We start from the raw sequence: 13,426 nt of genomic DNA, 5'->3' as shown, positions 1-13,426 counted from the left end.
ATGCATGTGATCAATGAAATTATAATGAAGAGCAGAACTTTGTTGACCTGCTAAGGTTTCGCAGAAAAGCGGCTTACCCTTCTCATGTAAAACCTTCGCTGTCGGGGCCTGACAGTTTGGTGTCTGCTGATATGATTAAATAATTGTGGAATTAGACCAACTGTGTGCTGGTGTGGGTATTTTTTTCTACCTAGAACATAGAAATTGTACGTGCCTACATACCTACTTTTCTGTATAACTAGATATATTTCCAGTGAAACTGAAAATCAATATAAACAGGTGAAAAATAATTGATCTTAAAATCATTGTGGTTTAGACGAGAATAGGATTCTTAACGTAATAATTAATTTGAAATTAGGTATGCATATTTAGCTTTATAATATCAATTCCCAACTGGTTTCAAGTTCTGCCAAATTTAGAACTCGGTGACCATGGCTAATTCACTCAAGAAAAAACGTACTTACGCATGAAACTAATTTCATAAAAAGGTTAAGGAAAAAAAGTAATGGATTTGAAGCCAGTAGGTAAACTCTTTTAGATCGACGAAAATTGTAACTGAATTTTTTAAAGTAATAAAACTTACCACGAAAGCGCTACCCTGGTTAGAATAACTACCTACCTACTAAAGATGAATGAAAATATGCATGCACTCTTCGCTTTTGGGATTAATGGACCTCGGCGGGAAATCGGTTTAAATGTTTTTCAGATCGATTTTTACCGGTTGCTGCAACTATCGTTTTTTATAGGTACTTAAATAAAAAAACCTAGGTCCTATTTAGGAATAAACTTTTAACAATTTCAGCTATAAGTAAATATTCCGTCCAAGAAGTTTAGAAATCCAGTAATTTTTGAGATAGCTGTCAAATAGACAAACACACAAACAATGAAGTGTTTCGTAAACATTTATGTGGACTCAAAATAACATCGCGACGAAGTTATTTTGACATAGCAAAAGTAAAAATCATTATACTTAGCTAAATTGGTTATACGGTTGGCTTGAATTTAATAAAGAGAAGTAGCAAGTAAATTAATTAGAGTGCCGGCCTAAAGCCATAAGCTGACACTTGACTGTTTTGGGACAGAACCCACAAACACCGATTTGCATGTCGCTTAATTTATTAACCTATTTATAGTATAATGCACAGGTACCTAGGTATCTTGTTAGTTCAGATGAAAATTCAGTACACGGCTTTTGGAATTCAGAAAAAATAAACTTGCTGCCTTTGCATAAAAAGCGTCAAGGTGAAAACGCTTTATTTAATTTTGAAGAAATAAAAACGTTGAATAAAATTGATGACATAAATACATACATAATTCTGCTACTCGATACTAGATGGCGCTGCAAGAAATTCCAATATGTAGTCACATTATAATAATTTCTCAATTAATAGTATAGTTACATAAGTTTTGCCATTTTTTAAGTCAAAGCCTTTGTAATGTTTTTTTCATAATACGTTAATTGATTGAAAAATAAATCAAAAACTTAAAGCAACGCCATCTGTGTTCAATAATTGACTACACAATCCGATTCAACTCTGGCTTGAAGAAAAATAATTTTATATTTTTAGCTAAATATACATTGATCGATTAACTGTTGGATAACTGATTACCGCTTGCTTAGCAATTCTGCATTATTGCCTTACTTCTGACAAAATCGATAATTTCTTGTGTCAGTTGTCACTTGTCACAAAGGAACGCGCGCATTGCTATCGCAATCATAACATCGAAGTCGCCATTACATATCGCCTAATATTGCGTTTGTGAAGGAGATTGCTTATGTCAAATAAGCAGCGCGCGATTATAATTTTCTTGAACATAAACATTTCGTAGTTTCAAAAGTTTATACTCTGAAAGTCTGAAAACTAATAAAGGTGAGTAATTAACAATTATGTTTAAACTTCCTTTGTAGTGCCTAGCTATTTATAAATAGTTATATGGGCTAAGGCTTTTTAAATAAATATTAATTAAAGTAATTATTATTTTGTAGATGGCACCGCCTCGGCGTATTGTAAGGCAACAACTAGAAATTCTGATGGATTTTCTAGAAGAGAATAGATATATGTCTAAAGGACTGTTGCCTGGAGCACCGGTCTCTCATCAAAAGACGCGGCAAAAGTGGGCAGTGCTAGCAAAACAACTGAATGCTGTACAGTCAGGGGCTCTGAAAACCCCTGACGGTTGGAAGAAGGTAAGTCTTTATGTAAATGTATTAAAAAAAAAGTATAGACTATTTTAATAAATAAAATTCTAAAATTAAATGCATTTGTTTCAGTACTGGTTTGAATGGCGACACAAGTGTAGAAAAAAAGCAGCAAATGCTCGAAGATTTGGATCAGGGTCAGACGCAGGCCCAAACCGATGCATACCACTCAATGACCTAGAAGTGAGGGTGTTAGAATTAAGTGGAAAGGGATCTGTTTCTGCTGCTATGTCATCATCGAATCAACTCGATAACTTCCTAGCAGATGATTCTGATTCAGAACCGTTAGAAAACCTCAAAGTTCGGTGTACACCGGCCAGCGTTAAGACTAGACAGTCAGTCACTAGTGCACCCAGATCACCTCTAGGTAATTAAAAATAATATAAAATTATTTCATTTAACACAACTTGATTTCTTTTTATTTATAATATAAAATACAATGAAACTGTTGACATTTCAGATGATAATTTCCGGAGTATGTCTCCACCTCCAAAATGGGCGATAGATTTTGAAGAACGAAGAGTAGCTGCAGAAGAGAGAATTGCAGATGCATTGGAGTCTATGGCCTCAGTGATGAGAGCTCAGGAGGAGAGACGAGGGCTGCTTGAGGATCGGATAGCAGATGCTCTCACAGCAATAGCAGGAACTGTGCAGGATCTGAACAGTGGGGTACAAGAAGCTCTACAACATTTACACCCACTTCAAGCAAATGGTTCAGACTTAAAAGAAGATGTATTTTATAGAAATTAAATAATTTAGACAAAAGTGAAACAAATTACAAAAACTATATTGAGTAAGTGCAAACGGCAGAGTCCTGTAACTTTAAACTGATATGTTATTCAACCTAGTCTGAATGAAATTGAAGATTGTCATATTATTAGTATGTAAGTAATAATAATTAAGTAGGATTGTTTACATTATGTAAGTTTACACATAGAAGACAAAAACGAATGTACAGCTAATTATTCCTATTACTCAATGTTATTTTAACGAACTGATTAGAAAATAAATAATTTATTAAAAGATTTTTTTTATTGGACCCTGATAATACAAAATGTATTTAATCACTGATAGTAATGACGTGAATTTTTAATTTACCTATGGTGTATAATATTGTAGGCATGGAGGCGCTGGAGACGAGTATAAACTACTGGGAGGACGCGCTGGCGGCGTTCTCGCTGGGCGCGCGCGGCGGCGTGTCGGGCACGCTCGCGCTCACCTCGCCCGAGGAGGCCGAGTTCTGTCGCGAGATACAGGACCTGCTGCAGGACGCATACCTTCTACAGGTAGGTACTTTATGCCTATAGTTATAGTGTTCTCCCCAAACGTCAAGAAAATAAGTCTAGATCACGGAGTACGGACACATGCGAGGACTTGTTCTCTGAATTTAGTTTCGGAATGACATTAAAGATAATTTTATTTCCACCCCCTATGTACATTATGGAATACAATGAAGGCCATGAATATGAACTGTGATTGCAGGAGCGTTGCGAGCTGCTGTTCTTGGACCAGCGGTCGGTGCTGTTCCGGTCGGAGAGCGGCGGCGGCGCGGCGGGGTCGGGCGGCTCGGGCGGCGCGGGGCGGCGCGTGCGCCTGCTGTCGCACTCCGCCTCCGAGCACACGCGCCGCGAACACCACTCCAGCGCAGAATCCTTCGCCTCGGCTGAGGATCAGGTACTCATTACCTTCAGACACCTTAGCTGACGATCCATTTCGGCATTTCTTCGGAATAATGTCCCAATTTTTACCTAATCTTTAATATACAAATAAACTAACAGATGGCGAAAGGCCAGTGGATGATCTACCGTACTCGACACAGCGGGCCCACAACTCTAATTTATTACGTATATTTGTGACGTCAACTTATTTCTTATTTACTTCCTTATGTACTCCCCCGATGAACTCCTTTATGTACTCGCCCTACATACTCCCTTATATAGTTTAAAGATTTATTTTGATTGCAGGTTGCTGACCTACGAGACTTCGACGATTTAACGGAAGCTTTACCAGAACTAGAAAACTTAGAATTATATCAGGCTGCTGTTAAGCAGTTCGAAGTCGGCATACCTTACAGGTAAGCCTTTTGTCTATAACAGTATCTCATCATCTGCCTAGCCTTTTCACTACTATGTTGGGGTCTTTTTAACTTCTAATCTAAGGGGCTGCCTCCACGAGCGAGAGAATCGCGACGAGTCCGCCCTTATATCGTCGGATAATCTCCACAAACGAGCGATAATTTCGCCGCGTATCGTTACGGTATCGCGGCGATTCCGCGGCGACTCGTAGGTAACGGTATCGCCACGTTTCCTTGACGTCACGTTGCCAAAGAAGGGATTCAGTTACGTGCCAGACGCGTTGCTAGTCGCGGCGGGCTAGCGACGATGTAATGACGTTTTGCGCGCTCGTTACCACTCGTCGCATCGCGGCGATAATATCGCCGTGTGGAGACGGTTCCATAGAGAGTGTATAGAAAAACGTGGCACGGCGATATTATCGCCGCGATTCTCTCGCTCGTGGAGGCAGCCCCTAATGGGATCGTTTGTTGCCCGTGGTACTACCAATAGTACTACCAGTAGTACCACGGGCAATTTTTTCTTCCCGTAGTACTACCAAGCGGTCTGGTAGTACCACGGGCAAGAAAAAACTACCCGTGGTACTACTGTCAATATTTTAGTTTTTTTCAACCCTTTTGTTGTCACAGTTGATATTGACATCCTAGAAAGAGAATTGAAATATATATTTTTTTAATGTGGATATATGTTTCGTAAATAGGTCTGGTAGTTGTGAAATTTTTCATTGCTCAAAATCGACAAGAGTCAAAAACACTTAGTTTTTTTTTCACAAATCAGAATTAAATATCTACTTACGTTTTTCGTTTTATTTATATTAAGTAGATAAGTATTATATTAAGTAGGTAGTGTTATTCATTAAAATTATCGACCGCATTGAGTAGGTATTGATATGAACATGTAAGTTATGCTGTCCTAGTACTTTACTTTTTTGGTTCGGCCGTCTTCTGTAAATTAGGATTTAAAACGTACCTACTTTGCGTTCAGCGCAGATAGTGTAGCTTCCTAACAGTGAAAGAATCATAGGGTTTGACGCATTACGTGCACTTCTCAAATTATACATCATGCTCAAATGGTGCACTTCGCAACTGGTGCTCTTCTATACATATAATAATCTATACATATAATAAATCTGTAAAAAAACTGTGTCTGTACATTGAATATATCAAAAAAATAATAATTGGGTGGGGTTTAGAAACAGTAATGGAGCACAAATCCAAAAAAAAATTCTGTCTGTATGTCTGTATGTCTGCATGTCTGTATGTCTGTATGTCTGTTTGTTTGTACACGCTAATCTTCCGAACTACTGAACGGATTTCGATGATTTTTTCTTTGTTGTATCAGTATTAAGCCTGGTCAACATATAGGCTATAATTTATCTTCGAAACTTGAAGACCTGATGCAGAACTCCAACAGACCAACAAAACTATAAGAGATACAAAAATGGTGCCATGGCAAAAATTGTTTCATGTGATGAGCATTTTCAGCTGAGATAATAAATTTGAAGATCTGGAACACCTGATGTGGAACCCCAAGAGCCCAGCTTCTCTGTACCATATACAGGTATGATGTTTTAGCAAAAGTTGTTCAATTTGATAAGCACTTTCTATTGACTTATACAAATTGAAGATCTAAAACACCTGATGTGGAACTCCAGGGGCCCAGCTAGACTATAGCATATGAAGATATGACGTTTTAGCAAAAGTGGTTCAATCTGATAAGCACTCTCTATTGACGTATAAACATCGAAGATCTGGAACACCTGATGTGGAACTTCAAGAGCAATACTACACTTGAAATGTATAGAAATGAATGTTATGAAATAGGTATGGCGAATCAAAAAAAAAGTAATTAGTCCGTCTTTTAGATAACCCTAAAATAATGGACACGTATTTTTATTTTCTCTCTCTCACAAACAAATAATAACGAAGATACAACACGCTAGAATTTTGTGTTAAGTCACTGCTTAGTACAAATTTTACATACCTAGACGTGGCGTTACGAGCCCCCAATCTCCGACTTTGTTTCGTTATATCTCATTATTATTTTGTATGTCTCTTCCAGACCTCGGGACTACAGAGTTCCGAATTTTTGGGAGGCAAACGTGGGGCCGAAGCCAACACGCTGAAGCCCTTTTGAGACAACTTTAATGAAATGGTGACACAAAACCGACGATTATCCCTTTATACACTATAGAAATGAACCCAAGGACAATCCCCGGTGGACGTCGTTAAAAAAAGACAATCCCCGGTTCTATGCTAAACTATTGCTAACTATGGAGGAAAAGTACTTGGGCTATTGTGATGGGATGTTAGTGGATGACAATGTATTAGGTACATGTAAAAATGGCACGTGGAGACTTGCCACCTCACTTACTGGGCCCCTGGGAACCAGTCACTGAATAGCAACAAGAGGGCAACAGGTACATAAGCGGCTGTAGGGTGAGGATACCTCGGTGGACTTTAAACGCTGATTACGCGCTCCCTGTGCTTACCATGAGGCACCTACCCTCCGAGCAGGGCTACTAATCCTGCTCTAGCGACTCCACTCTGGACGGCCAAGCCAAGCCAGAGGCGTGAGACCTACCCCCGTCATGGTTCACTCCGACCGGCCGGAGATGGGGGACAGTATACTCTCCCTGGAGAACTCAGTATATATAGCCCCGCGGGGTCGCTACTCCCCGTCATCAGCCTCAGATGTCCTGCGGTGCCTGTATCTCATTATTATTGTCGTTATTATCTCAAGAGCCTTTGTCCCAATTATGTTATGGTCGACTTCCAGTCACGATGCAACTGAGTACCAGTGTTTTACAAGGAGCGACTGCCTATCTGACCTCCACAACCCGGTTACCCGCTCAACCCAACACCCCTTGGTAAGACTTACTGGCTTCTGACTACCCATAACGACTGCCAAGAATGTTCAATGACAGCCGGAACCTACAGTTTAACATCCCCTCCAAATAACGGTCATTGGTATCCAAAATATACGTAGAAAGTACATAAGAACTTAGAAAAGTTGCATTGGCAGGCACTTGCCAGACCTGGAATCAAAGCCGCACGCTCATACTTGAGAGATTGGTTCTCTACCCACTAAACCACCACGACTTCCACTAAGTCACCACGACTTTGTCATCTATTTAATGTTTTTTTACGTAATAATACGTGTACCTAATATTTTTGCCACTCACAACTTAAATGCGGACTAATTAGAATCACCACTTTTATCCCTGTGGTCACGTCTATTGCGGTTCAGTTCTCAGCGTTTTGTTTAGTCTGCTGTGCTTTTGCCGTTAAAGTACAAAAATTTAATATATGGAACGTTTCTAATGGTTATGCGTATTCCGTTGTTTCCAAGTCAACGGGCCCTTAAAATTCAATATCAGACTATTCAGATCTTTGATTTTGCTGACCCCGTAGTCGCTGGCGTAAGGGACAGGATCCGCGTACGAAGTCGCGGGCAGAAGCTAGTCTCAAATAAATTTCTTTGTTATAATTTATTTTGGAGTAGGTGACTCTTTCTTACATATTTTTTTTTTGTTATTTTTGTATGACTTTTTATATTACTTTTAAAATTTTTCGATTTTTAAATTTTTAAAAATCATGAGCCTAAAATAAATATTTGTATGGGATAAGGGCAGGAGGATGATGATGTATATAAAAATATTTGAAATAAGTTCGGACTTTTGACTGTTTGCCTACTCGCTACAGTAGCGTAGCGAGTGTTTCAAAACTTAGAATCCTGAGCGATAGCGAAAGAATCAAAAGAGCACAAGGTGAAAAATCTTTGCACTCGAGTGCAACACGTAACTTTTTATCAATCACCGGAGTTAAAAAGTAAACCTACCAATCTCGGAATTTCGATGCAACTGCTCTCCCCGTGTACCAAGACAGCATAACTTACCTGAGTATTCCAATGTCCAGACGGAAATGCTGACCAAGTACCAGGATAGCATAAAATACATCAAGTAAATCCCACGAGATCAAGGTATTCAATTCTGATTTGTGAAAAAAAAAACTAAGTGTTTTTGACTCATCTTGTCGATTTTGGGCAATGAAAAATTTCACAACTACCAGATCTATTTACGAAATAGTACCAAAATATATCCACATTAAAAAAATATATATTTCAATTCTCTTTCTAGGATGACAATATCAACTGTGACAACAAAAGGGTTGAAAAAAACCTAAAATATTGACAGTAGTACCACGGGTAGTTTTTTTTTGCCCGTGGTACTACCAGACCGCTTGGTAGTACTACGGGCAGTGGCGGATTAACGGATAAGCACAACAAGCACGTGCTTGGGGCCCCTGTTCTCCAGGGGCCTCCATCCTCTGCTGGCGTTTCAGTTTATACCTATATTTTATAGAGATTCATCCACAATATGTCTGAAATCACAGTGCTCTTGATTGTTGTACGATCGCAGAGATTTTTTTCCCCGATTCTCCTAATTTTACTTAAGCGACATACGATTCACGTCGACTCGGTTCGACCGAGATCCAATCCTAACTCAATTACGATTTAAGCATATATGGCATTCCGCTATTTTTTCTTTGAAATAAACGTTTTTATCCTTTTCTGTAATTCAATAATAAATCATTTTGTCTGCAAATGATTTACGATTGCAATATGATTGTAGAACAAACTATAGACCAAAATCACCAAAATAGGAGACCAATCGCAAACCAACCGAATTTTGTTGGAATACGATTGGTCTTATATTAGTAGCAGAATACCCGATAAGGTTAAAACTGCTATTCCGATCATATTGCGATTCAATTTCTATTCGATTTTGACAATATTAACTTAGGAGAATCGGGCCCCAGTTGTTATACCTACAATTTTTTTTCGGCTTCTACTCATCGTTGGGCAGTTTTAAAAGAATTAATAGGCAACGATAGCGTTTTGAAGTCGCTATCGGACACTCGTTGGGAAACTCACGCTGTAACTACGAGTGCAATACAACAAACATATCCGAAAATTTTGGATGCTTTAGATCAGTGGTTCTTAACCGGTGGTCCGCGGACGACTGGTGGTCCCTGGAGGCCTTCCAAGTGGTCTGCGGACCGACGTCGCGTTGACGTTGTTATCGATCTTACGTATATATCCATCTTACTTGTCCAACGAAACTTGTAGAAAGAAATGAAGGTTTGACATGTAGCCCTGTTACGTAATTTTGGTTCTGAGTCTTAAAAAATAATCAAGATTTCTCGCTCGCTTCGCTCGCGTAGTCAGAAACTGTATGTCCTCGTTTTTACATTTGTCAACAAATAAAAAGTTAAGTACGTACGTTTGGCCTACATTGAACGTAATTTTGGTTCTGAGTCTTAAAAAATAATCAAGATTTCTCGCTCGCTGCGCTCGCGTATTCAGAAACTGTATGTCCTCGTTTTTACATTTGCCAACAAATAAAAAGTTAAGTACGTACGTTTGGCCTACATTGAACGTAATTTTGGTTCTGAGTCTTAAAAATAATTAAAATTTCGCGCTCGCTTCGCTCGCGTATTCAGAATCTATGTTGGCCTTACTACAAAAACTTTAACCACTGTTTTCCACTTGTCTAAAAAAAATGTGGCTCCAAAATGAACCTTATGTCAACGTCATAATTTGACATTTTTTAGACAAGTCTTAAACTGACGTTAAAAAGTTTTTGTGGTAAGACAGTGTCCGTCTTACCACAAAAACTTTTAAACGTCAGTTTATGCCTTGTCTAAAAAAATGTCAAATTATGACGTTGACATATGGTTCATTTTGCAGCCAAAATTTTATTAGACAAGTGTAAAACAGGGTTTAAAGTTTTTGTAGTAAGGCCCTGTATGTTTGGGATACATTTTACCTCCGTACGAGTAAGAAAAAATCACGCTCGCTTCGCTCGGCCAATTTTTTCAACCTTCCATTCCTTCCATTTCCATTTGAGCAATAGAGGGTCTACACAGGCTCTGTGCTTAGGGCCTCGGATACTCTTAATCCGCCACTGACTACGGGAAGAAAAATTTGCCCGTGGTACTACTGGTAGTACTATTGGTAGTACCACGGGCAACAAACGAATGGGATACAGTTAGGTGGCGGTGATTTACATAGAGCGACTGTGCTTTACCTGTCCTCAAAGCTGGGTAACATGAAATTATATAAAATAGCAGTAAGACTAAGTCGTAAGAACAGGGGCCCGATTCTCCTAAGTTAATATTGTCAAAATCGAATAGAAATCGAATCGCAATATGATCGCAATAGCAGTTTTAACCATATCGGGCATTCTGCTACTAATAAAAGACCAATCGTATTCGATTGACATTTGATTGGTATGCGATTGGTCTGCTATTTTGGTCTATACGGTAGTTTGCTGTGCAATCATTTTGCAATCGTAAATCATTTGCAGACAAAATGATTCATTATTGAATGACAGAAAAGGATAAAAACGTTTATTTCAAAGAAAAAATAGCGGAATGTCATATACGCTTCAATCGTAATCGAGTCGGGATCGGATATCAGTCGAATCGAGTCGAACGTGAATCGTATGTCGCTTAAGTAAAATTAGGAGAATCGGGCCCCAGAAGAATTGAAGTTTAGGTACTATTATATACTATTCAAGCACACCAAGCCATAAAATAAAATGGCCTATTGACGAAATGATTTCTATAAAAAAAATGTACTACCTACTATTTCAGGACACTTCGCACAGAGGTGGTACAGTGCAGCTCAGACTCGGAGTTCCTGTGCAAGCTGCACTGCCTGCGACAAGCCTTCACGCAGGTGTTCAAGGACGCGGCCGTGTGGGCCTGGTTCGTGGACGCCGGACGACAAGTGCTCACTGATCTATTGCTGTTCGCTGACAAGGTAACTTACCTACCTACTAGTTTTTTATGCCTAAGTCTTATCTGAACTCCTACTCTATCATGAGCCTTCACTGTGGAAGCTGCTGGAAAATGACCCCGTGGTATTGGCAGTCTAGCTACCTCAGTATCATGAGATACGCTCTCATCAGATTTTTCATATTATGACATGTTTGTTGGCCATGTCCAAAAAGCATGGACAAAAAGTCGTGGTGACCTAGAGGGCAAAGAACTAACCTCTCGACTTCTCGAGTATGAGGGTGTGGGTTCGATTCCAGGCCAGGCAAGTACCAATGCAACTTTTCTAAGTTTGTATGTACTTTCTAATTGGACACCAATGGCTGATAAAAAGGTGAAGGAAAACATCTTGAGGAAACCCGGACTATTAAGTCTGAAATCACCAACCCGCATTGAGCAAGCTTGGTGATTAATGCTCAATCCTTCTCCCTGTGAGAGGAGGCCTGTGCCCAGCAGTGGGACGATTAAAAGGCTGTAACAGACATGTTTGTTTATACTGTTTAGTTGCCTACAAAAATCATATACCTACTCACAAATTTTATCCATTAGGAACCAAAGGAATTCCTGGTAGCATACGAAGAAATGGTGTCGTGGGCAACGGACGCAGCTAATTGGGCAACAATCGAAAGTGAACTTACGACTAAAGGAGTTAAGGTATAGTTCATCAACCATTTACTGAAACACCATCATTCCGAATAGATTAAATCACACTCAGGAATGAGTGATTCCACTCAAGAATTCCATAGATGGTTAAATGTAGGTATAAGTTATAGGTAAAACGTTAGGTATTTTTTATATTTCCAGGCCTTGACATTCTACGACGTGGTATTGGACTATATTCTATTGGATGCATTTGAAGACCTTGCGTCGCCACCTTCATCCGTGCTAGCAGTAGTCCGCAATCGATGGTTATCAGATGGATTTAAAGAGAGCGTATGTTGTTTCGTTTGCTAAATACCTCTTTTAAAAAAAATTGTTCGTAAAAGTAACAAGAATATTTATTTCAGGCATTGACAACGGCTGTGTGGTCTGTAATTAAGGCCAAGCGGCGGTACTTGCAGTACCCGGACGGTTTCATGGCTCATTTCTACTCCATATCGGAGCACTTGCTGCCGGTGCTGGTGTGGGGCTTCCTGGGTCCGCACGAGCGACTGCGTGATGTCTGCGAGTCCTTCCAGTCAGAAATCGTAGGCTTCATAGCAGACCTGTTCAACTTCCAGAAATGTCGCTACACTAATGTAGACGACCTTGCCGCTGACATAATGCAACACGCTAGATTACGTTCCGCTAACATTACCGATAAACTGGCTGAACGTATATAAATAGTTGACACGCGTATAATGTGTCTTGGATCAACGATCAGTTGCTAAGCAGTATGCCTATGATAAGTATTCGCCTTTACCTCAAATTTTCATCTCGTTGTTGACGTTATTTAATCATGCAATTTACCGAGGAATTATATTACCAATTATAAGAGATGCTAGAAAATACTATGTTAATAATTAGAAGCTACTCATTGCTAACAAAACCATAACTATCTTGCTAAGGTTGTAGCTACATATATGGAATCTTAACATTCCTATGGTTATTTGTTCTGCTCTTCTTGGTAATGTGGCGACATTTTTAGAGCTCAAATCGTTACGTATGTTTGTTATGCTTCTATTTTAGTCCTAAGATAAAAAGTGTTCACTATTCTGTCTGTATCAACACGAAACATGGATATTAATTAAACAGCGTACTTTATCAGCATAGCGGGTATCACAAAATATCACAATAATTTAAATATTATTATAACAGTGATAGATAATTTGTAGTAGGCCTGAACGTCAATTGATCTGCATTTCCTGCGTACCGCAGTTTAAATTTGCCATCATGTATAATTCATCGAATAAGTTTATTAAAAACAGTTAAGCAAATTGAAAGAATAATATCTACATGCCCATGATGTAAGTTCATTCGTTAGATTCACGATATTTTTGTAACCCCTACCGCAATCTTGTAAATAAGTTAAGTTATTTTTGCATTTTGTACTATTTGCAGTGTAAATCATGCATTCCATTTTGGAAGTATGTACCTACAGGTACTGTAGGAAACAGTATGTGTCCTTTATTAACTTGTATTTAAAATAGCTTCCAAGCTTTTATTTGTAGACACAAAACTGCTTCCATAGGAATCTAAAATGAATTTATAAATGAATATTATTAGTTTATAATAATGAAATAATAATGTTTATTATGAATTTATAATATAAATTATTTCGCATTTCTGAAGACTGTAGGTAGCTGTTCTTGTTTATAAGATATTAAATCAAG

General features: G+C 38.8%; 2 protein-coding genes across 2 annotated transcripts in view; both read left to right on the top strand.

Annotated features, from left to right (window-relative positions):
- LOC124646004 (mitoguardin) overlaps nucleotides 1-12,845 on the top strand; it is a 73,137-nt gene extending 60,292 nt beyond the window's left edge. Inside the window, exons 4-10 of the mRNA XM_047186016.1 lie at nucleotides 3,320-3,486; nucleotides 3,683-3,874; nucleotides 4,165-4,274; nucleotides 10,932-11,100; nucleotides 11,664-11,768; nucleotides 11,919-12,047; nucleotides 12,122-12,845. Coding sequence (XP_047041972.1) covers nucleotides 3,320-3,486; nucleotides 3,683-3,874; nucleotides 4,165-4,274; nucleotides 10,932-11,100; nucleotides 11,664-11,768; nucleotides 11,919-12,047; nucleotides 12,122-12,436 — 1,187 coding nt within the window. The 3' untranslated portion in view covers nucleotides 12,437-12,845. The remainder of the gene's footprint in view (nucleotides 1-3,319; nucleotides 3,487-3,682; nucleotides 3,875-4,164; nucleotides 4,275-10,931; nucleotides 11,101-11,663; nucleotides 11,769-11,918; nucleotides 12,048-12,121) is intronic.
- Nucleotides 1,646-3,223, top strand: LOC124646009. The gene is made up of 4 exons (XM_047186025.1): nucleotides 1,646-1,871; nucleotides 1,988-2,188; nucleotides 2,273-2,567; nucleotides 2,661-3,223. The coding sequence occupies exons 2-4, from the start codon at nucleotides 1,988-1,990 to the stop codon at nucleotides 2,948-2,950; spliced, it is 786 nt and encodes a 261-aa protein (XP_047041981.1). The 5' UTR covers nucleotides 1,646-1,871; the 3' UTR covers nucleotides 2,951-3,223.
- Nucleotides 12,846-13,426: the final 581 nt, after the last annotated feature.

This window comes from Helicoverpa zea, chromosome 3, assembly GCF_022581195.2.
Source record: "Helicoverpa zea isolate HzStark_Cry1AcR chromosome 3, ilHelZeax1.1, whole genome shotgun sequence".
NCBI lineage: Eukaryota > Metazoa > Arthropoda > Insecta > Lepidoptera > Noctuidae > Helicoverpa > Helicoverpa zea.
This window is presented reverse-complemented; position numbering and strand designations above follow the sequence as displayed.

Coding starts and splice junctions, on each gene's coding strand:
- LOC124646009 (XM_047186025.1), top strand. CDS start 1,988: ATGGCACCGCCTCGGCGTATTGTAAGGCAACAACTAGAAATTCTGATG. Junction 2,189..2,272: donor CCCCTGACGGTTGGAAGAAG/GTAAGTCTTTAT, acceptor CATTTGTTTCAG/TACTGGTTTGAATGGCGACA. Junction 2,568..2,660: donor TGCACCCAGATCACCTCTAG/GTAATTAAAAAT, acceptor TTGACATTTCAG/ATGATAATTTCCGGAGTATG.